The sequence below is a fragment of the Clarias gariepinus genome, chromosome 5 (genome assembly GCF_024256425.1).
Source record: "Clarias gariepinus isolate MV-2021 ecotype Netherlands chromosome 5, CGAR_prim_01v2, whole genome shotgun sequence".
In the NCBI taxonomy this organism is placed as follows: domain Eukaryota; kingdom Metazoa; phylum Chordata; class Actinopteri; order Siluriformes; family Clariidae; genus Clarias; species Clarias gariepinus.
In genome coordinates, this window is record NC_071104.1 from 18232843 (window position 1) to 18257286 (window position 24444).

Here is a 24444-nt window from a genome sequence, read left to right on the forward strand (position 1 = left end):
AGTTTTAAATTGGTGCAATTATAACTATTTACCAGAGTTGCTGTTGGTCTTTCGGCTGCTCCCGGCAAGTGTATCATAATACTTTCTTTACTCTCACTCAGTAGCCACAGTTAATAACTTTTTACTGAACATGTATGTCTGTTGGTAAATAAAAACAATAACAGTCAGTAAAATGTGTATAACTCTGCCTTTAATAGCTGCATGTTCAGATGAATAGTTCTGTACAGACAATTCAATGTTTGTGTAGACATTAACAGCAAAACAAAATAAGTTTAGCTATTGGAGCATTCTTACACTGCTAGCACAGCCTTCAAATAAAAACAAAGAATAAGTCACATTATGACTTTACGTAGTAAGTTTATGATACTTTTTTTGTCAGGCTTTGCTTTTTTTCATGCTATAAGCATAACAAAGGATTAATGATAGTAAAGTGTCAAGAGAGCTTCTTTTTTGACAAGAGAAATAGGGTTTGAATGAAAGAAAAACAAAAAGGTTTTTAAAAAGAAAAACAAAACAAAATACTTACATGTATTACCAATACATGAGCATAAATTATAATGAATGTTATTGGATGTTATTACATTTTCAAAGACAGAAGTCAAGACAAACCCAAAGAGATTTACAGAACCCACATACAAACAGTTTACAACCAACAAACAACTGAATAGTCTTAATTATCTTACACAACTTTGTTAAATTATGTTAATATCTATTGACAACATTTCACTGTATTAACTGTACAAACTTTACCTGTGCTTAGCAACAGCATGAGAAAGGCCCATTCCTTGAAAATCTACAACCCGTAAAACACACACTGCTGCTGTTATTACGCTAAAGGGATAATTTAAAGCAATATATGTATAGCCTTGTGATAGCATAAGACTTGATGAAACTTGTTACATCACTGACACTACAGGTCAGCTCTATATAATGTGCACATTTAATGAATGGAAAAAGATAATGAATTATTGTTTATGTATCTAGTGCATCCAATGCAATACATTTTCAGACTGCGCATAAATGACATTGTTATTACAGTCCATCAGCATGTACACACTAAGATAAATTTAAGAACAAGTGCAATCTGATAAAGATATGAGAAATAGTAAAATCTTTTTATGTGATTTTTATGATTTATATATACGATTTATGTCAGGTCAAGAAACATGTCCATGGTTAACTAGGTATGTAAAACTGAGGTTCTGTAGAGACAAAAACACAAAAGAAAACAACTGTAATTTGCACTGGTAGCTTACAATACACCCCTTAACTGATAAGCTTAGTGCTGTTGCCGATTGCTTGTCTTGCTGGATGAATGGAGTCCTACTCTTCCAAACTGTCCCAATATAATAAAACACAGATATAAGAAGAGACCAGTGACTTGTGCAGTTATGTGAACTACAACCCTATGTGTCCAGTGATGGTGAGTCTTTATTTGACTGAATTCATTGCATCATTTTCTTTAGATTAGTGACAACAAAGTAAAGGGGATAAAGTGGGAAAGCAGCCTGGTGAAGAACAGTAGGAGTTGTGGTATACTAATCAAGTATCCACTTTACCATAAGTACCCTCTGGAGGTCTATACTGTTTCGGAAAGGCCTTCAGCTGAAGTGAATTGAATGCATATTTCCTGCTGCCCACATTTTTCATGGTATTCTCTCTCCTGCAGCCCTCACTATGAGAAAGCAATACATAATACAGATTACATAATGAATATGTTTTTCTAGACAATCAAAAGAATTATACACAAGATTAAGTGACATTGATCAGATCACCCAAGTGAAAAGTAATAACAGCTTATTTTGTACAATGGACATATTAAGAGTGAAGGAGTAATACTTCTTTACCTGCGCATGCATTCTAGAGCCTGGCTTAAGACCTGTGGGGCCATGCAGTGCTCCTGCTGCAGGATCAGACACTGCTCCAGAGTTACAGACATGGCTGTGCGATCCTTTGCACTCTTACAGCTGGTTACCCGCACACCATTGAGACGCCGACACAACTGCCAAAAAACGTCAGGATATTGAAAAACAGGAAAGAGAAATAAAACATATTGTTGTAAGGTAACGCTATACTGAGTCTGAGAAGGATGGAATGGTTTAAGGTACAAATTGAAGTAAAATCACAAGCCAAATTTTTTATACCTCTGCTGCTTGCGAAAGTATGTCCACATTCTTACTCTTTCTGGAGTTCACATTTTGAGTGAGGAATTTCAGTAGCTCTGGTATACAGTATTGACTCTGAGAACGAGGTAAACCTGGGGAAGCGAAGAATAGGTGAAACACCTAGAAAAACTGCAGAACTTAATACACTTTTGAACTGGGTTAAAACTCACAGTCCTCAGGCAACACTTCCTTGAACTGATCATAGTAGGAGTTAAGTCGTGCCAGACTTTCTGTATTGACTGTTTCTTGTAGTGAGGTGTCACCAAATCTTTGTGTGGGGGGAAAAAAAACAATGAGCATCAGAGTAAGACCTTTAAAACACAAAGTTTGATGATTTTCCAGCATAAAAATTATTGATTTGACTCATGATCTAACTGATCTAATTACAATGTTCAATAGGTCATCAATAAATTAAATGATATATAGACAAGCTTACTTCTCTGCAAGTGTCTGTTGTTCATTAATTCCTACGTTGAACATAACTGGCTGAACACGTAGCAGCATCCCATTTTGGATTTCCCGTGGTAAAGCATCAAACACAGACCCAGGCACTGGGACTCGAACGTTAAACCCATCTCTGTTCCCCGTGATAACAGGCAACATGTCAGGACCGAAGCTTGAGGTCGCCTGAGTAACCTTAAAGGTGACGTTTCTAAGGTCCATGATGCCTACGCTCATGTCCTCTAGCATGGCGAGCTCCTCCCCTTTAAAATGATAGCATAGGTTTGTTGCATAGGTTTAGAAGATTGACATGATAAAGTGCCGCAATTAAACACATAAAACATAACACTCCTACATGGACATACCGTAAGTACTTAGTAGACCCTCAAACTGGACCAGTAAGCCGATAGTATGGAGTTGTCTAAGGAAGCCGTGATCACACAGACAATTCCTCAGCTTTGCTACAAAACCACAGATCACCGCTGCCAGCTGAGGAGAGAGCCATATTTATACATTAAGTAACTAATCATATACAGTACTGTATTTCTCACTGAAAATATTTTCTGCACATTCTGCAGTGTTTAAATAGCTGTTTTGTTGCAAATTTTGTGCTGCTAAAAGTAAACAGAAACACAGCTTTACCTCATGCACAAAATTACTTACGCATGTATAGTATGCTTCTAACTGGGTTAGTAAAATATATATATATTTATATATATATATATATATATATATATATATATATATATATATATATATATATATATATATACACAGCAGGTCTGCTATTATGTTATTTATAGAACTGAAATAATGTGGTCTCCATTCCCTCTTTCACTTATTCCGAGTCCATCTTTATTTGATTATCAAGGGTTATTATTAGTATTTTCTACAGAAATGTGCAAATAATATTACATTTAAAAACCCACTTTTTTAAAGACTTTTTACGACACTGGTTTTATATAACTGATAAAAGACAGTAATGTTTCTTAGACTAAATGGAATACTTTGTCAATAATCCTCACATTCAGATGGTCCTAAAATCTTGACTACAAAAGTAAGTCTGATGAGTATATAGACATTATAACGTGAATATATGAAACTTTAGTCACACAAGGAAAGCTGTATAGTATTTACATTAAACAGTGTAAATGCTAAATACCGATGAAAAACACACAAAAAAAATTAGATTAAATGATATGTTAAAGACATGGTTCCATATTGTGTGTTGGCAAATGTTTTTAATAGTGAAACAAACAGAAAAATATATTCTTCTATACATTGGTCTTGTAGTTTATGTATATAGAATGTGCACACAGACTTCTAAATGGATATTAATAATATAAATAAATCTAGCCCATGACTGAATAATTTGTTAAGCCCAATGAAAAATCAACAAACCACTGAATGAAAGTGAACAGCTGCTGTATTTACTGTAGATGATTCAGCTAACTAATGGAAAAACAAAGTTTCAGTTTAGACTGATCAGACATAACAATGTTCACCCACCTAATATTGATTAGACCCCCCCCCCACCAATGTGCTGTTTGTTCTGACACCTTTCTATTGGAACCGGCATTAACTATTTTAACAATCTGAGCTACAGTAGCTCTTCTATTGGTTCAGACTACACAGGCCATCCCACAAGAGCTGCACATATCCCAGGGTTATTTGGTTAATTGCCCGGGTCCTATTTTATGGCACCACTGGACCAGATAGGATTAAGTGCCTTGCTTAAGGGCCCAACAGTGGCAACCTGGAAGAGCTGGGGCTCAAACCACCGACCTTGTGATCAGTAACTCAGAGCCTTAACACACTGAGCCACCCATCACTTCACCCATGACAATTTAGCCCTTGACACAGTAGCAATATCTCATTACAAGGGCACTTGGAAGTGGGAGGGTTATATTAGGCAGCAAGTGAACATTATGTCCCTGAAGTTGATGTGTTGGAAGCAGAAAAATTGGTAAAATAAGTGTAAGGATTTGAGCGACTTTGACAAGGGCCAATTTGTGATGGATATAAAAATATATAATAATCTACTGAACAAAGAGTCTGTCGCTATAGCAATGCAACAGAGAACCAGTGATTGGTTACCAGAATAGAACACATACAGCAGTTTCCTGTTTTCCCCTCATAAGTGTTGATGTGTATGTAGTTATCCATGTACAGTAGATATGAATGCACTCACCGTTTGACAGAAAACCACGTCTCTGCGGTACTGTAACGTGAGGCTCATAGCAATGGTGGGAGCACAGTCCTGCATCAGTACAAACACCATAGACTTCTTTGCCATGTCACTCATCATTGCTACACACTCATTTAGTGTAGTCAGTAGAGGATACAGGGCATCGCTCCATTCACCTGTAGCATCACAAATATAACAGCACTGATGCACTGTAATAATACAGTGGAGGGAAAAATAAAAAAATAAAATTATTTCAAAGAAGCAACATCCACACATGGATTACCTGGAGAGCAGTTATCAATGCTCGGGCTTCCATCTGCAAAAAGATTTCGAAGTTTTACATATTTAAATATATGTTAATAATGTGACGTCTATTAAATAAAAATTCTGTAGGCAAACGTAAATATGCAAAAATTACTTAATATTCCTAATAGATCTAATCAGGGTGGATTGTATAATGGGTGGATTGGGTACAAATCTTTTAAACATTAATATATAAATGTAAGGTTTTACATTTGTCATCTATAACTAATCCACTGGAAAAATGAATTATTTTGGACTTCTATAGAAGCAAGTGTAACAGCACCCACCAACTTTTGTAAGAAAAATACAATACAAAACTGTATGAAAGAAAGAGGTTAGGCTGACGTATTTCTAGCCTAGAGTGTAGATTCATACAGTCACCAATGATCACATCTGAGGACAACACAGACAAAAAAACAACAAAAAAAAAAAACCTTGATCGGCTCTCAATTCAGGAAGAAATTTTGTCCTTTTTTAGTAAAGGGAGCAACTGAAAGACAAGACTAAGCAAATGCACAAAAATATACTAAAAAATTTATTATAGAATTGCAAGTTTGTGTTTTTTTGGTTTGTAGAAAGGGATTACAGCTTCTCTGTTTGCTGCCATGTCTGGTATTTGGAGGAAATGTGACATATACCCAGGGGAACATTAAGGACATGAAACACCTGTGTGCGTGTGTGTCCGTGTGTGTTTTTGTGATTTTACGCCACATCATTTTAATTATACCATCAATGAGGCCTCATGAGATAATACACTGCTAACATTAATTTTATTTTTTAATTATATGGCAGTTCTAATCAAATATTATGACTACCTGTTCACTGTGTGTAATACGTAATACTGAAAATTGAAAGAGGTTAAAAAGGGATGTAAAACTGAAAGCATTAGGAAGAACAGTGCTGTTTTAGGTGACTATAAATAAAGAGCCTGGACGTACAGGTAGATCTGTGAGAACTGGTTACACATGCAGAGGTCAGAGAAGAGGTTGGTATTGATGAAGGGGAATCAGAAGAAGGATGTGATGAAGGCAGGGGGGTGCAAAGAGAGGATGATGATGATGGGTGGTTGGGGTTGATCCAGAAGGCATTGCCTTGGCTACCTCTCTTGCTAGTGTTGGGCTGCTGGTCAGACATGAAGACATCTTCACTGCTGTCACTCTGCAACCTCTCCCTCGCCAACAGCCTGTTCACACAGTGGATTACACACTCCATACTTTTGTCCACATTCAACCACACCTTCTCCTGTGATAGTGAGAGAGAGAACAAGATCTGATTAAAATTAGTCTGTATTGGGATGGATGGTATCCTAATCAGAATCATCCTTTTATCTTTCATGGAACATTTTGTTCCAGTTGAGGTTCCTTACCCACTCCTCCTCATGCCAGTCTAAATTCATGGAGGTTCTGTTCCCTTTGCCACTCCACTTGGCTTGTGAAGAGCTTGGGTCATTACGCAGAACCACACGCTCACTGTCTGGCCCAGAGGGAGAGATTTTGGAGGCGATGAAGTCTGGTCGCGCTGCGCTCAGAGACTGGATGGCAGTAGCCAGCAGTTTGTTATCACACACTGTCACCAGCTGCCTTGTCTGAAGAAAGAGAGAAAGCTTACAGTTTAATCTGTCAGCACTTATTTGAAGAAAAGAGAGTGCTACTGAAGACTGTGGTATAGGGATAAGCAAAGTAACGACTATTTCACAATAACTAAAAGACATTTAAATAAAGGAACATAACGTTTAATTAAGTTTAATTTCAGTTTAATTTCAGTTTAATAAAGTGTATCAGTTTACAATGTATGTTACCTGTATAGTATAAAAAAAACTATTAGTTTCTTATTCAAGATTTAAAGGTGCTTTATTGGAATGAAGAAAATTTACACTTATTTTGCCAAAGCTCAGAAATCAGTCAGAAGACAATAACAGGAATAAATTGATTAAAATATATATATAATAAAATAATAAAATAAGAGAAAGATAAAAAAAAAAAATCTAACTGCACCACACTATCTTTGGTGACAGGAACTTTCTAATCATTGGTTCCTTTTTTAAGCTCCTTAATTACATTTTGTGCAGTTTTGTGGACTATCAGTCAAAGGTTTAGGCACACCTTATAACTCGATGGTTCTTGATTTTTATTTCTTCCCACAGTGTAAAACTATTCTAAAGGCATCCAAAATATGCAATAATCTCATTTGAACAGTGATATTGAGATGCGTCAGCTACTTATGCTCTGTAAAGCCTTCATAATGGCGCTAATCTGAGGTGCTGTTAATTGGCAAATGTTTGAGGCTAGAAACTCTAAATGAACTTCTCCTCTGCAGCAGAGAAGATTCTTGGCCTTCCTTTATTGGGAAGATCTTCATGAGAGCCAGTTTCATCATGGTGCTTGATGAGTTTTGCAAATGCACTTGAAAATGCTGTTCTTGCAAGAACTGCTCAAGAACAGCTGGAATAGCAACTGTTGTTGTTGCGACTTAACTACCTAATGCTATATTTATGTCATAGTTTTGAAAAAAATACAGTATTGTTCTAAAAAGGTAGAAAATATTTCTAAACTTTGGTCAGGTACTCAGGTATTCATCTTCATTACCATTGCCTTTATTTATATATGTTCTCAATTTACACGCTTCCCCTGGGAAACATCATTAGAAGGCATGGGATTAGTTTCCATTGTTATGCTGATGATACCCAATTATACATCTCAACAAAACCAGATAAAATACCCAAGTTGTCTAGATTAACAGAGTGTGTCCAGGACATAAAAGATTGGATGACCAATAACTTTCTTTTACTAAATTCAGATAAGACAGAGATATTGCTCATCGGCCCAAAAACCAGCACACAACAGCTTTCACAATTCAGCCTGCGTTTAGAAGGATGTACTGTTACTACCAGCTCAACAGTAAAAGACCTGGGCGTGATATTAGACAGTAACTTGTCCTTTGAAAATCATATTTCCAATATCACAAAAACAGCCTTTTTCCATCTTAGAAATATCGCCAAACTTAGGAGCATCTTATCCGTATCTGATGCAGAAAAGCTAGTTCATGCATTCATGACCTCCAGACTGGACTATTGTAATGCATTACTAGGTGGTTGTCCTGCATCCTCAATAAACAAGCTTCAGTTAGTCCAAAATGCAGCCGCCAGGGTTCTCACTAGATCCAGAAAATATGATCATATAACACCTATACTATCATCCCTGCACTGGCTACCTGTTCAATTTAGAATTAATTACAAAATAGTACTACTTACATACAAGGCTTTAAATGGTTTAGCTCCCTCATACCTAACCAGTCTTTTGATATGCTATAATCCACCACGTCCCTTAAGATCACAAAACTCCGGACTTCTGGTAATTCCCAGAATTTTAAAATCTACAAAAGGGGGCAGGGCATTTTCATATTTGGCTCCAAAGCTTTGGAATAGCCTTCCAGACACTGTTCGGGGAGCAGACACGGTTTCCCAATTCAAAAGTAGACTCAAGACGCATCTCTTTAATCTGGCATACGCGTAACTCATCCCATAACCTCATACTCCAGTACACCTATCCTGAATGGCACCTACGCTAATTCTCTCCATCTTTTCTATATTTTTCTACCCATCCCGAGGCATCTGGAGATGGTGCCAGCTTTAGTAGACAAAGGCCAACCCTGCGAGGTTTCTAAGGCATCTTGAGAAGGACCTGCTCCAGCTAGATTCTGCTTTATGATGGCTGGAGCTACCATCCTGCTCCTGTGCTTCCAGTGATCCAGACCCCATCTGCCCTCTGCACCTACTGCTGACCTGAATCTACACAACTTCTGTTATATTGAACTTTCACCTGCACAACACACTTGATGTTATTTCTATCTGTTATCACCCAGATGAGGATGGGTTCCCTGTTGAGTCTGGTTCCTCTCAAGGTTTCTTCCCATTGCCATCTCAGGGAGTTTTTCCTTGCCACTGTCGCCGTCACCCTTGGCTTGCTCATCAGAGACATTTCATTCATCATTCATTCATTTCATTATTATCTAGACACATTTTTCTCACACATACACACTTCCAAATATTTTTTTTTCTTTTCTAAAAAAAAAAAAAAAAAAATTTCTTTAATTTTTTTTTTTTTGTGAAGCTGCTTTGAGACAATGACCATTGTTAAAAACGCTATATAAATAAAATTGAATTGAATTGAATTATTATGTTCTGCTGTCTGTAGTTTGACTCTGACTTGTCTCTCTGTTTTTTTAATTTTTTTTTATTTTGCCATACAGTGTTTTGACCCCTAATTGGTGTACCATGATTATTGAGAAGACCTAAATAAACAATAATTTTAGCATGCCCTTATGTCCTGCACTACACCCATGTTACAGTGAAAGCAAAGAGGTAAGACTAAAAATTATTTAAAAGAAAATTAGTAATATATGTCATGAGGCTAAATAACGAGAGAAAGATTCGCCAATCAGGCAAGGGACCATATTATTCAATGGAAAGAAGAATAAAGAACTTTAATTAGCAGGTAGACTGACCTTCTCTGTAAGGATGCCAAGGGTTCTCTCCAGTGCATTAGAGGAACGTTCTTTGGCGGCCCGGGACAAGCGCTCTGTATAGTAGCTTATTTGCGTCTTCAGAGTGTTAATGTGAGAAATTATTTCTTTTGCTCTTATCACATCCTGTGGCTGGTAGACTCCTGAATGTGGACGAGACTCTGCAGCACTGTGGAAAAAAAGGAACAGAGCAGAGAATAGATGGTCAAGTTAGTTCAGATCAGCTTGAAGTTTTCTCTCTCCATTTCTGCTTACTGTTTCCACCAAGATCTAGTTCACTGATGTGTGGTTGCAACACAGAATAACATGAACACACATACAATATGAATATAGACACTTCATATGCTAATAGTTTGTGAACAGCTGACCATGATACCTGTAAGTGAGCCTTCCCCAAATTGTGAGGGCCAAAAAGGCATCAAACATGTTTCAGCATGACAATGCTCCTGAGCACAAAGCAAGGTCCATAAAGACATGGTTTCCCAAAGGTTGGAATGGAACAACTTGAGTGGCCTGCACAAACCCTGACTGAACCTGAAAACCTTTTGGGACAAACTAAAACGTCAGTTGTGCCCCAGGCCTCCTCATCTGATATCATTGCCTGACCTCACTAATGCTGATGGGGCTGAATAGGCAAGTCCAAACAGCCACACTCCAAAAAGGGTTAACAGCAAAGGGGAATAAATAAGCCTGCTTTAGAAAGCACATGTGGTCAGGTGTGTTGGTCAGGTGGTCATAAACTGTTGGCCATATATTGCAAAACATGTGTACACTGTACACATTGGTGCCAGGTCACAAGTGAGTGCAGAACACATGAGCATTCCATGGTGGTAAATAAATAAATAAATAAATTAATTAATTTTTTTTCACAGGTTTCCTAGACACATTGAACCTTTGCTAGGCGACTCAATTCATGATCAAACATACAACATAAAACATACAACATTAATAAAAGCTTCTCATCGCCATAACTCACCCTTCCTCATCATCATCATATGCACTGATTAGAAAGCAAAAATAGAAGTGCAAAAATAATTACTACTGAAATGATTAGCATAAATAAATAAACCAAAACTAACAAACATCTTATTAAAATAAAGAAGGAGCAGTAAGAAGCAGTAAGAAGAAAAGCAATGAGAACTCTGAAGCATCCAGACACACATTTACTAATTAAAGAGTACATCAATTCATAGATGAAACCATAACTAGTGAAATCTATTTAAAAGGTTATCATTAGATTTAAGTTTAGAGCTTACTGTTTCTTAGTCTCCTCAAACTTTTGAATTAGTTTCCTCAAACCGCTGCCCTTAAAACCTTGATGATGTGCTGCAGGGGCTCCAGTAGTGACCACATCATATGTTCGATCTGTAGGGAGATACGTTACTTCAGCTCAAGCTTGTGCTCATTAAAAATTAGTTGAAAATGGAATATTGTTACTGATTTTGATACAGATTCAGTCATTTTAGACACTGAAACTGATACTTTTTAATCAATAAAATGTTTCTTTACCTGGAAAAAAAAACATTGAAATCTGTCAGAGTTTCTAGTACTGAGTGAAGCTTTTATGAAAATGTAAGATTATTTGTAAAAGAAATGCTTGTTATAGAAAAGCAGTAAGAAACCATCATCTACAGAGGGGAAAAAATGTCTTCTAGATAGGAATGCTTTTAAATTTGTAAATATGTAAATACATATTGTAGAAAATATCTGAGTATACGTACTGTAGCCGGACTCGCCCTGTACCCTCATCCTTTGAATATGGAGATTAGTCGGCACAAACTCCAACCTCTTCTCTGCTTTTAAAGTACTGGATTTAAAAGAGGGACCTGCAGTGAATAGAAAGTCACAAGTCCAAAAAATATATGACAAAAGCAAGTAACATTAATTGTAGGTATTGTGAATCAGATGTACTGTATGCAGGATTAACATAAAAATCAATCTAATAGTAAACACTACAGCCGGTTAAGCCTAATATTTCAGTTATGCATTTGCAGGCATTTTTAAGTCTATAAGGAGAAGGCAATCTCTACCCTTGTACTCATGCAGGTCACTTAGTGTTTCTTGGTAGGTAAGGATGATGGTTTGATATTGATCAATGATCTGTCTCCTTAGATTTTCCCACCATGGAGACAACTCTCCCAACTCCTCCAGCTCACACACTCTACACACAGAAAATATATATTTAGATACTGTTCATAGACTAAGGGGATCGTTATAATATACAGTACCAGTCAAAGGTTTGGAAAATGTTTTTGACTTATTTTCCACATTGTAGAACACACACTCACTCAACGTCTATACCACTTTTTCCTGTATACAGGGTCGCGTGAGCCCTAGTGCCTATCCCAGGAGACCTAGGGCACAAGGCGGGGTACACCCTGGACAAGGTGTATCACACGACCCTGTATATAGAACACATTCACTCCCTCGCATGCTCACTCAAAGTCTATACCACTTTTTCCTGTATACAGGGTCGCGTGAGGCCTGGTGCCTATCCCAGGAGACCTAGGGCACAAGGCGGGGTACACCCTGGACGGGGTGCCAATCCATCGCAGGACACACATTCACACATTACAAGCTATTTGGGAACTTCCAAGGTGGGAGTCAACCCTGGAATCTGGAGGTGCAAGGTGACCGTGCTAACCAATAAGCCACCGTGCCGCCCCCTGTAAATCAATAATTAGAAAATGTAATCATAAATTATAACTATCCTTGACATATAATTTTTAATTATTATTATTAGTACCGCTTTAAATGTTATGGTGTACTGCAGGTCAGTGTGTGGTTTGCTCAAGTGGAATGGCAGCTGTGGGTATGTACAATTAATTAAATTATTTTGAATTTTGTGCAAAGTTAGGATTTCTAACAATGGTTGTCACTGTACCAATAACACTTTACTTTAGCCAGGACACACATGAAAAGATAATGTAAATAGGTCATTTTGCGCTGTACTGTAACTGTGCAAGTCTAAAATATTTAGCTATAAAGTTCTCTTCTTTTTTTTAGAGAAACAGACCTACTGTTGAGTGATAATCAACCATTAGTAATGATATTACAGCAAATGTACCTGTTTGTCAAAAAGCCAATATGAACTCAGACTGACAGTATTGCACTAAATTCAATTCAATTCAATTTTATTTGTATAGCGCTTTTAGCAATTGTCATTGCCGCATGCAGCTTTACACAATCAAAAGAATGTGTAATTTATGTAGATATTTTTAGCATTGTTCATGTATTGTCATAGTATACTGTTTAATAAAGTAGTATTATTAGTGTTTGTTTGAATGATGCACAATCTATATTACTACAGTCTGCTGTAATTTACAGTAAGTATCAACATGAGCAAGAGGAATGGTGAAAAATACAGATGGTCAAGACAGAATAATCCCAGGTTAAAAAAAAAATATTTGGAAAAAACAAACCTAAAAAAAGAGCAATGTATTATAACTGTTACACATTATGCACACAAAGGTTTGGCTGGCTGATATGTAAAAACATAAAATAACCCCTTATGGTCAAACACTTACATATTTCTATGATATGGAAAATACCTGGCAGCATCTTCCTCCAGTAGGAGTTTTACAAATTGTCTGGGTATGTGAAGAGACAGCACGCTCTCTGCCATCTGTTCCAGGACACGCAGATGGTTCCCATCCGTGGTGGGCAAACGATACATCCGTGATATTGTACCTCCAAATACTACAACAATTTAAACAATATCTTAATTATTATCAAATAATTTGCTTGATAGTTTCTAAAATGTAAATTATGTAAAAGAAATTTGCAACTGGAAGGTTCTAGCTGAATTCTTTTCTAAATGAGAAAGCATCCACTGTGAGGTATTGGATAAAATATTTCCAAAAGGACCAACTGCACAGGCCATAAGATAAAACATCGAATTATAACTTTTTTAAAGTGTATTTTTAAAATAAACAAATGTTTTGATGAAGGTTATGTGCTTACACATGTATTTATACTGAATATTTAAGATCTACTGTCATAACTAAAAACAAACAGAATCTAAACCACCCACTACATCTCACTGACTTAAAAATGGGTGGGCATATGAGTTATAAATTTCTTTTCCCAAATAATTGTAAAAAAAAAAAAAAAAAAAAAAAAAAAATCACCTTCTAGACCAATATGCAAGTTTTGGGGAAAACTGAAAATATAGAGGGAAAGCCATAACTGACGGCATGTTTAAATACTAACCTGCTTTTAGGAGCACATCTTTGCACAGAGAAGCAGATTTTGATTTCATTCCCATGGATTCAGTTAGACTCTCATCAACAGGTAGCACCATCTGTGATACACAGAGGACAGAGGAGGTGTACCTCATTTAATTGTAAATGTCTTAACTACAATAAATCCCATGGTGGCTAAAATTAATCTCAGCTTATTCTATTTATTATGGGTCATTTGTGCATTCCATTTCTTTAATGTTATTATATTTTATTCAGAGCAAGTTTAATTTATTTTCTTTTCTGAATAATTTATAGTTTACTCTTCGATATGCATAAATTGTTTATTTGACTGTATAAACTCTCAAATTGTGCTCACTCTGCCATTTATCGTGTCTGATCGAGACAGTGGGGCTCTCTGGTCTTTCTTCTCCTCCATCTGCCAGGCGATAATAGTGATGTTGCCAATCTTCTCATTCTCTGCTGATCTGAACCATTAAACATAAAAATAAATCTAACCAATGACAATTTACAAATTGCTACATTAAATTACAGATTGAGTGTTAAATATATAATGTATCATTACAATACAATGGATGTGTTTCTTTGAGAGTATCATGTACTGAGATCATGTACCTTAACGTGAGGTGTAACCTATGGTATTTGTCCTGAAGTAGCTCTTTTACTGTAAACATGGCGGAACCAAGTAGATACATCTGAGGACAAACACAAAGAGGATATGACCCCATGGTATACAATATAAACACTTTAATCTTTTTGCTTCTAAAATTTAGCACATCCTGCTGAGACACATTTTTATAAAAAATAAACATAAATTATATATATTCTATATATTATAAAAAATATATATTTTGACATTCTCACCGTCCCCTGTGAACGGTCTTTGACATCGTAGACGGAAAGTTTCACTTGAGTCTGCTGGGTGATCAGAGAGTCTTGAAAAAAAGCAATGCTACTAAGGAATATTGGGTTACTTGTTCCCTTGAAAGGAAAAACACATTTAATGTTAAGATACACATGATCATTTAAGTTTTAGTCAGTTATAAATATCCTAGTGTAACAGTAGAAACACTGTGTTCAGTGCAACCTGTCTCACCTCTATAATTTCTGTTTGAGCATGCTTTGTCCAAAATGCTTGAGGAGGGGTAGTGCAGCTCACTGCCACAAAGCTACTGGGTTTGCGCTCCACCGTTGGAGTCGCTAACTCACTGCATGCTGGGAAAAAACTAATGTCATTCATTTATTTGTCTTAAGCAACAGCTTTATCTTCATCACTGTAAATTCTTGTGTCCATCCCAGAAACCCTGGATGCACAGCATCAAACACACACATTACTATCTAGCATAAGCCAATCCACTGACAAAAATCTCATTTAAGTAGCTACAAAAATAGTGAAAAATACTCCTTAAAAATGAGCCTTATTATCTCATTTAAAAAAAAAATTCAAATCTCTCCTTTTGTAATGAGAAAACTTAGCTTGAACACCATTTACAAGTACATGAATGTTTATACAGTATATACTATTATAAATATGTTTTATTGCTTGATCAACTAATTTAACAGTTTCCAAACTGAACTGTTACTTTGCAACAATATAAAGGTAATCAGCTATGTCTATGAATCATATACATTTTTAATATTTACAGTGGCACATGTGCTTCTTACCCAGACTGAACTCCAGCACAGGCTCATCCGGGTCCTGACTGTTCCCTAAACACAGATTTTTCTAATTATATTAACATTATATGTTGGTACATGAATAATGATTACAATTAACAGAGTTGTTAAATCAACAGATATTTTAAGTAGTACAATATTCAGAAAACAAACAACAAAACTATCCCTTTTTTCTCTCTCTCTCGCTCTTACCCGTCAGTGTGAGGCCCATCATTTCAGAAGCGATATCAAATGTGTTGGCACGGTACACAGACCAGGGGCGATGACGAGGACTTCGCTCTTTCCCCGCCATTCTTTTAGCAATTGAAAAAAATTATCTCTGGGATTTTGGAGACTGTGGTTGGAGAGCAGTATTGATAGTATGGATGGGTTTGACACCTTATACCTCAGGTGAGAAGAAAGTATTTGCTTCACTCCATAAATAAGACTTCTACAGGGAAACCTGGACAGAAAAAGGCATTATAAATTAACATCAAATTTGCAAAACCTGTCAACAATTGTCAAAACAAATTAGGCACTGAGATATGCCTTATGCGAGACAACAGATTATAAACAAGTAAATGTCTGTTATTTATTTGTGCTCAAAGTCAAGGCATTTATTTAAGAATGCATGAATTATGAAACTTATCTAACACTGATGTATTCCTCATGAATTATTTTGGGCCAGCATGAAACGCTATTCCTAGCGCTTGTTAGAATAAATTGTCACTGTTTGATTAAAAAAAAAAAAAAAAAAAAAAGAGTAGTTTGCATTATTTCAAATGGAGCCATAATTCACCAGTGAACATAAGCTGTTTTATGCACAAAATGTATGCACCAGGTTTATACATATTTGTACTTCTCCTATTTTGAATAGCAACATCTTTAAAAATAGGTATGAATTCTTTTCTATTTTTTTTTTGTCTTTTATCAGCTTTTCACAGCTGAGAGCTTCACATGGGGTTTGGTGATTCATATGCTGTGATGACTTTCTTTTAAGGAGCCCATTTCTACAGATAAAATCTAAAACCCAAATACACAGGTCTTTTTCATAAAATGGCAAAGTTTTAATACAAACCTATAAAGCTCATATATTGATTAAAGTAAAGCAAAAGAACAGTAGAACCAGGGTTGAAGGAGCATGTTAGCAAGAGTGAATATCTGAATATCAAAATGACTGATTTAGCTACAACACACGGACTAACTGACAGCCTGTAGTGTTAGAATGGTTTCAAACAATTCATTGCTAGAACATTTCCATTGTGGACCAATTAGTCTGCATTTAGCTCATTTTCATTTGATCATTACAAGCAACTGATCAAGACTTGTTTAGTCAAAGGTTAGAAAACCTAGCAAACATAACTATTTAGAAAAACACAGAACTTGGCAATGCTTACAGTTTTACAACACACATACTGTAGGTAGACCAGGTAGAGCAAGGCCTGCATATTATATATCCCTGCAGTGCTTACTTTAGTAAAAAAGGTAATGTTGAATCATTTTGGTAAAGTGACTTGGTTGTTAATCTATGGTGATACAATGAGTACATAAAATAAACAAAATAACCTAATGATGAATGACAAAGTCACACCAGTAGGTATACCCGTATGCATGAGCTGGAATATAAAAATTGTGGACTGATTATTGTCTCTATAGAAGGTCATGGGCTATTCTCTAATATTAGATGGTTTGGTCCCATTTGACAGATCATACAGCAATAAAGTCACCCAAAAATCCAAACCCATCCATCTAACTTCATTGCAGTACCCTCCCTCCTATTGATATCTGACATTGTAAAGCATCTCTTTGTTTTCAAAATAATTGCATTTTTGTTCTATCCACTGAACATAGCTGTATGTAGAATATGCCCACAAAGACCGCTGATAATAGAAGAAAAAATGAATTAGATGTCAGAACTGTTGTAGTTAAAATCAGCACTGACATTTCACACAATTTATTTTTCACCCCTTACATAGACTCTCAGCTTTTTTTTTTATTCCTTTTTTTTATTATTATTTTTGCCTTAACAGACAGTGTATATTAATGAAGGGAAAATGATGATCATGGACCATCACCTTTGCAAACAGCAGTCTTTGTGCAGATATTCATTAAAAAAATCTAATTTAATTGAATTTGGGGTAATGTTAATGCAATATTACATGGATTCAGTGCTGTTGCATGAAGGGTGACTCATGGTCATGAATCAGACTTTCTTCCTTTGTCAGTTCCCACACAGCATATAGGCTGCCCATCTTTCAACACACGTGACCATGTTTCTATTTCTCCATTCAGAATCGTTTTACCATAGGAAATAAAGTGTGACAAGAGTGAATATCTGACTATCAAAATGACTGATTTGGCTATAACACAGACTTACTGACAGACTGTAGTGTTAGAATGGTTTCAAACAACTCATTGCTAGAACATTTCTATTGAGGACCAATGAGTCCAAGCTCATTTTTCATTTGATTATTACAAGCAACTTATCAATACTTGTTTTGCAGTTACAATAAATTAGTGATTAAATAATAAACGTTTCACTTATGCAACTAGCACCAAGTCACTGCTGGTTTTAAACTACAGCAATGTTTTAATCTGATTAGCTGGCTGCTAATAACTGCCTGCTAGCTAATGACTAGAAAACCTAGTAAACATACCCATTTAGAAAACACTGAACTTAGCAGTGCTTACAGTTTAACAACACACACATTTGCATAAGATCACTTTGAAATAGGATTACTTCATATAACAGAATTTAAATGTTGGTTACACAAGAAAGACAACTTTAAACACAACAAGAGACAAACTTTAAAAACCATGCAGCCAACCCCCTGTTCCTCTTTTATTCACAGAAGAGTTTTGACTTTCAAGGCAGTATGTGACACTAACATGAGGAAGAGAATGCATGTCAGCGAGAGCCTTCTTAAGCCAGCTGCACTTTCATTCTTCTATGATACTGTCTTGCCTTACAACCACATCCTGAAATTTGTGCCAAATAAGATGATTTAAGGGAAACTTTCTTCTCATAATTTGTGCAGTCTTACTGCCTCTCTAAAATACAGCTTCATCTACTTTTGTTATCTACTGTATCTCGCCTCCACATCACAGCATTCCTGAGATCTTACTCCTTCCTCTCACATCACTGTTGTGCTCCATCTCTTCTTCACATCACACCACTGTAATGCATTTGACCTCTGTATGCTACCACCTTGAATTTGAAATGAGATGGGATTTAAGTCAAAACATTCAACTTTAATTTAAAGGGTTTGACAAAAGTGTTATTAGTTGCTCAGGAATTACTGCAATTTTATACACATACACCCATTTTGGGGGTGGTCAAAAACTAATGAACAAACAAACATGATAATAGACACAAGAACTGTCCTTAATATTTGCATGAAAATCAGTGGCAGTCAATGATTGCCTTAAGTCTGGAACCCATGCATATGACCAAATGCAGAGTTTCCTCCCTTCAGATGCTTTGCCAGGCCTTAACTGCTGCTGCTGCTTGTTTGTGGGTCTTTCTGCCTTCAGTCTTGTCTTCAGTAAGTAAAAGCAGGCTCTACTGGGTGGAGAGCAGATGACTGGCTTGACTAGTAAAAAACATCCCAAGACTTTGCCCTGAGCTTTCACTGTGTCTTTTTCAGTTTTGCAGGATTTGGTTGAATCTGAGCATAGAGGATAGGCGTGTACAGTCATGGCCAAAAGTTTTGAGAATTACATAAATATCAGAAATTGGAAAAGCTGCTGCTTAAGTTTTTATACTAATAACAATTTGCATGTACTCCAGAATGTTATAAAGAGTGATCAGATGAATTGCATAGTCCTTCTTTGCCATGAAAATTAACTTAATCTCAAAAAAAAAAAAAAACCTTTCCACTGCATTTCATTGCTATCATAAAAGGACCTGCTGAGATCATTTCAGTAATCGTCTTGTTAACTCAGGTGAGAATGTTGACGAGCACAAGGCTGGAGATCATTATGTCAGGCTGATTGGGTTAGAATGGCAGACTTGACATGTTAAAAGGAGGGTTATGCTTGAAAGCATTGTTCTTCCATTGTTAACCATGGTGACCTGCAAAGAAACGTGTGCAGCCATCATTGCGTTGCATAAAAAATGCTTCACAGGCAAGGATATTGTGGCTACTAAGATGGCACCTAAATTTCCAATTTATAGGATCATCAAGAACTTCAAGGAAAGAGGTTCAATTCTTGTTAAGAAGGCTTCAGGGCGTCCAAGAAAGTCCAGCAAGCGCCAGGATCGTCTCCTAAAGAGGATTCAGCTGCAGGATCGGAGTGCCACCAGTGCAGAGCTTGCTCAGGAATGGCAGCAGGCAGGTGTGAGCGCATCTGCACACACAGTGAGGCGAAGACTTTTGGAAGATGGCCTGGTGTCAAGAAGGGCAGCAAAGCAGCCACTTCTCTCCAAAAAATAAATCAGGGCCAGATTGATCTTCTGCAGAAAGTATGCTGAATGGACTGCTGAGGACTGGGGCAAAGTCATATTCTCTGATGAAGCCTCTTTCCGATTGTTTGGGGCATCTGGAAAAAGGCTTGTCTGGAGAAGAAAAGGTGAGCGCTACCATCAGTATTGTGCCATGCCAACAGTAAAGCATGTGTGGGGTTGCTTCTCATCCAAGGGAGTGGGCTCACTGCCCCAAAACACAGCCATGAATAAAGAATGGTACGTACCAAAACACCCTCCGACAGCAACTTCTTACAACAATCCAACAACAGTTTGGTGAAGAACAATGCATTTTCCAGCACGATGGAGCACCGAAAGTGATAACTAAGTGGATCGGGGACCAAAACGTTGAAATTTTGGGTCCATGGCCTGGAAACTCCCCAGATCTTAATTCCATTGAGAACTTGTGGTCAATCCTCAAGAGGTGGGTGAACAAACAAAAACCCACTAATTCTGACAAACTCCAGGAAGTGATTATGAAAGAATGGGTTGCGATCAGTCAGGATTTGGCCCAGAATTTGATTAAGAGCATGCCCAGTCGAATTGCAGAGGTCCTGAAAAAGAAGGGCCAACACTGCAAATACTGACTCTTTGCATAAATGTCATGTAATTGTCGATAAAAGCTTTTGAAACTTATTAAGTGCTTATAATTATATTTCAGTACAACTGAAACAAAGGTCTAAAAGCAGTTTAGCAGTAAACTTTGTGAAAAGTAATATTTATGTCATTCTGAACTTTTGGCCACGACTGTACACTTCAGAATTCATCCTGGTACTTTTATCAGTTGTCAGATCATCAAAAAGCACCATTCATTAGTTTCAACTGTCAAAAATATGCACTTATGCCATAACACTGCTTCCACCATATTTGACAGTTGATGTATTATGCTTTGCATCATGAGCTGTTCCTGTCATTCTCCATATTTCTTTCTCCAAATGCAAATGTAACATTCAGAACCACCTCCAGCGACTTTATCTGCTTGAATAGTTATGGATTAACAAGGTGAACAGGCCATGCAACTGCTGTAAGCCATTTGTTCCATTATTTATTACCCCAAAATCAGTGCATGTGTATGAAAATGGCTATGGTTTCTGAAAGGTTAATTCCACTCTTTTGTCAAACTCCTTCAATTAAAGCTAAAGATCTCGACTTTGCTCATGTCTTAAGTGTTTCGTTTATATCCAATGTGGTTATGTACAAAGGCCAAACGCCAAAAAAACTTATCTTTGTTTCAAAATGTATGGACTTGACTGTGTTATGAATATGTAAAAACTTAATTTTAAGGCCAATAAACAGCAGATGGTAAAATGACAACTCAACGATTAGTAACAAGAAATAAATGCCCAACATGTGTTCAGTAAACAAGCAAACTCAGATGATATATGAGCAGCATAATCACAGACTAACTTCTCCTCTTGTGATCAAACATGGCACTCCCTAATTCATCCGAGTCCTAAAGAACAAATTTAGTTAACCAGAACTTTAAATACCTCAAATACTTCAAATACTTTAGAAGAAGGTATGAGTAATTTACTGATTCAAGAGGATTATTGTGTTTCAGTATAAAAAATTGACTAATCAAATTACAAGGATATACCAGATGACAGCAACTTACTGGAATTACTACATACTGTAAATAAAATGTGGAGATAACTGTGAAATATAAAAGTTCTATATTGCATTGGGTGTATATCTGCACATAAAATCTGGTTAGAGTAGGACCTCTTGTACTGCTCCTTGCTGTACTATTGGATCAGTTCTATACAGTATGTACATCTGTGAAAAATCTAACAAAAAACAACTAAATTGTATAGAAGTATTTTACAAAATATATGTCAAATTAGGATGCTCCATGCCGATACAGAGCTGATTACAGCAAAAAAAAATTTAAACCATGACTCAAACAGTGAACAAACAGTACAATAACTTGGGTTTGGACAGTCCCTTAACAATCCAAATTAAGGTTCAGTTGTATACAGTCTATGTAATACAGTGATTTTTCCCCCCCAGTTTGTATTAATCATTTAAAAAACATTAGAATGGAAATGTTAAACTATTTAAAAAAAAATGTATATGGTGGAAATATTTTAATAACCGAAATGGTTCTGTTTGATGTGAACCTACTGTATGATACATCAGGGCTTCAAATGACCTCTGATGATCCTACGTGACTAATTATGATAGTATAGTAAAAGCTCTAAGAAAATACAGTCATAAAACACGACTACAAAAGTGATTTGCACCCCGCATCTTTGTCTTCTTGTGAATTTACGGGAAGTAAATACTTTGTACTCTATATGGAAAACAATAATAAAAATACATTTTCATTTTCCTTTCTTGACAATCATAGCTGGGTTGCAAGAGGTGATATGGCAGCTCACTGTAAAAACAATAAATCTAGATTCATTAATTGCTGTCAACACTATTGGCAACTGGCCTAAAATTCATGCCTTGGTGTTTGATTTCTTGTTCTGCAGAAGTTTAAAAGTACCAATGTAACAAAGGTTTTAGTGAGCATTAAAGCATTCAAAATTCTACCTCTTAGCCTCCAAGCAAACATTCGTCCGACGGCGTGTTCCCAGCCAAAAACAAATCCGGTAGTACGGCATTAATTGGTAAAGATTATATACATATATATTTACATATACACATATATATATATATATATATATATATATATATATATATATATATAGAGAGAGAGAGAGAGAGAGAGCGAGAGAGAGGTATATATAAACTGTCTACAGTTGTTCAATAAATACCATCCAAGCAAAAATATGGATAGATGACCGTTTATGACAGCTGTTGTGAATCAGATTATGTCACATCCGTTCAACTGTCATTTTGGAACTATTTTTTAAACCATGACGGGACATGTTGGAGATACGTCTTTTCAACAGTCATCAGACTTCCAAATGTTTACTGGGCTTTGGTTCACAGTTTATAGAGTTTCAACACCTTTTTACATTTTATTCACTCTTGTTCCCTGCTGCATATAAAGTTGTCTTAGAATTAGGGGTAATTTGCCTTTGATAAGCCAAATGGCAATCATTCATCATTGTTACAATATACTGTAAGAGTTTAGTTACCAAATGTGATCACAGATTGTGTGATACTGTATGGACATGTAATGACATGTAAGTGCAGCACCTTAACAAACACTTCTATGCAAGTAAAGCTTTAAGACACCAATAAGAAGGAAATGCTATTAACAGTGAAGTTTCGTGTTAACAACAATACCACTGTACGTTGTGTTCAGTAATAATAGACCTGTGCTTGTGCTATGCTGAGAATACAGTGATCAGCCCTAAAAACCACAGGACGCCTAAAATAAGGCAGAAAACATGCATGGCCTGTCCTTATTATACAAACTCAGCCTGCCTGCAGCAAAGGGAATCCAAAGCACATTTTGTGAAACAGGAAATTCCTCATATAGGCCTGAAACGCAGCAATTTAAACCAATCGGTCATCTAAAAGCAGTTCGACAACAGAAGAGCTAATTCATCTGTTCTGATTCTAAAAAAAAAAAAAAAAAACCCAGCAACGTTGTATCGATGCTGCAGCATCCTAGTGAACCCCAAAGCGCCGAGATCACCATAGTGAGGAGAGAGGAGGGAAAAGAACAGAGACAGGAGAAGATTTCTGTTACATCCGCACAATGCTGCACACTGCATTCAATGGAAAACACCATTTCGGCAGAAACACTCAGTTCAAACCCGACATACCTTCGACAATCACACAGACTCTCTCGAGAAACACTGATAAAATTTGGTCATGTTTGTTTACTGCTTTTACACAAACCGCTACGATGCAAACATGTCCATCTTTAAGTAGAAAACACATAAATAAACTTACGCTTCAGTCACAAATACGTTCCATTTTCGAAGTGTTTGCAGCTTTATTCCTTTTTTTTGTTGTTGTTCACTTTTATGGATTGTATTTATGCACCTGATCTGCTTTCTCTGCAGTGTATATATATAAACCCTAGACTCGCCCTTTTCACTCCGTCATCCGGCGTGACGTAAGATTTCGCTCGCCAAAGACTCCGCCCCTTTCTCAGTCGCGTCGCCCGCAATCTCGCACCAAGCCACTGACGTCAGGTGACGTTAAAGCTGCGATGTGTAACACAAAATATTATCGTAGACCTAGACAAAACACATCTGTCTGGATGTCTGGTTCTATTTTAGGTGGAATGTAAAGCATTTTCTTATGTTTTGCCTCACCGAAACCTGGCTTAAACCAAATGAGTATATTGGTCTGAATGAGTCTACTTCGTCAGAATATTTTTATAAGCACGAGCCCCGTCTAACTGGTCGCGGTGGTGGTGTCGCCACTATCTACAATGATGTACTCACTGTTACTCAGAAAATAAGGCCCAGGTTTAACTAATTTCAAGTGCACATCATTAATGTTGCACTTAATGAAATACATAATAAACCCTTGCTATATTTTACAATGGCCACCGTGTACAGACCCCCAGGGCCATATGTCCATTTTCTTAAA

The 24444-nt window shown here is 36.6% G+C and overlaps 1 protein-coding gene across 3 annotated transcripts; it reads right to left on the reverse strand.

Annotated features, from left to right (window-relative positions):
• Positions 1–183: 183 nt before the first annotated feature.
• inpp4aa (inositol polyphosphate-4-phosphatase type I Aa) lies at positions 184–23917 on the reverse strand. Of its 3 annotated transcripts, none has more exons than XM_053496709.1 (24): positions 23797–23917; positions 15690–15939; positions 15486–15530; positions 14917–15035; positions 14685–14801; positions 14436–14515; positions 14179–14287; positions 13831–13921; positions 13170–13317; positions 11649–11779; positions 11340–11444; positions 10875–10983; positions 10595–10618; positions 9601–9787; positions 6464–6682; positions 6198–6339; positions 5078–5110; positions 4798–4970; positions 2972–3095; positions 2602–2869; positions 2336–2433; positions 2145–2257; positions 1848–2002; positions 184–1675 (listed from the first exon to the last, which is right to left on the reverse strand). In XM_053496709.1, the coding sequence occupies exons 2-24, from the start codon at positions 15787–15789 to the stop codon at positions 1543–1545; spliced, it is 2823 nt and encodes a 940-aa protein (XP_053352684.1). In that variant the 5' UTR covers positions 15790–15939; positions 23797–23917; the 3' UTR covers positions 184–1542. The 3 variants fall into 3 exon arrangements, with proteins under 3 accessions (XP_053352684.1, XP_053352682.1, XP_053352683.1); XM_053496707.1 differs by having other exon boundaries at positions 6036–6339; XM_053496708.1 differs by lacking the exon at positions 10595–10618 and having other exon boundaries at positions 6036–6339.
• Positions 23918–24444: the final 527 nt, after the last annotated feature.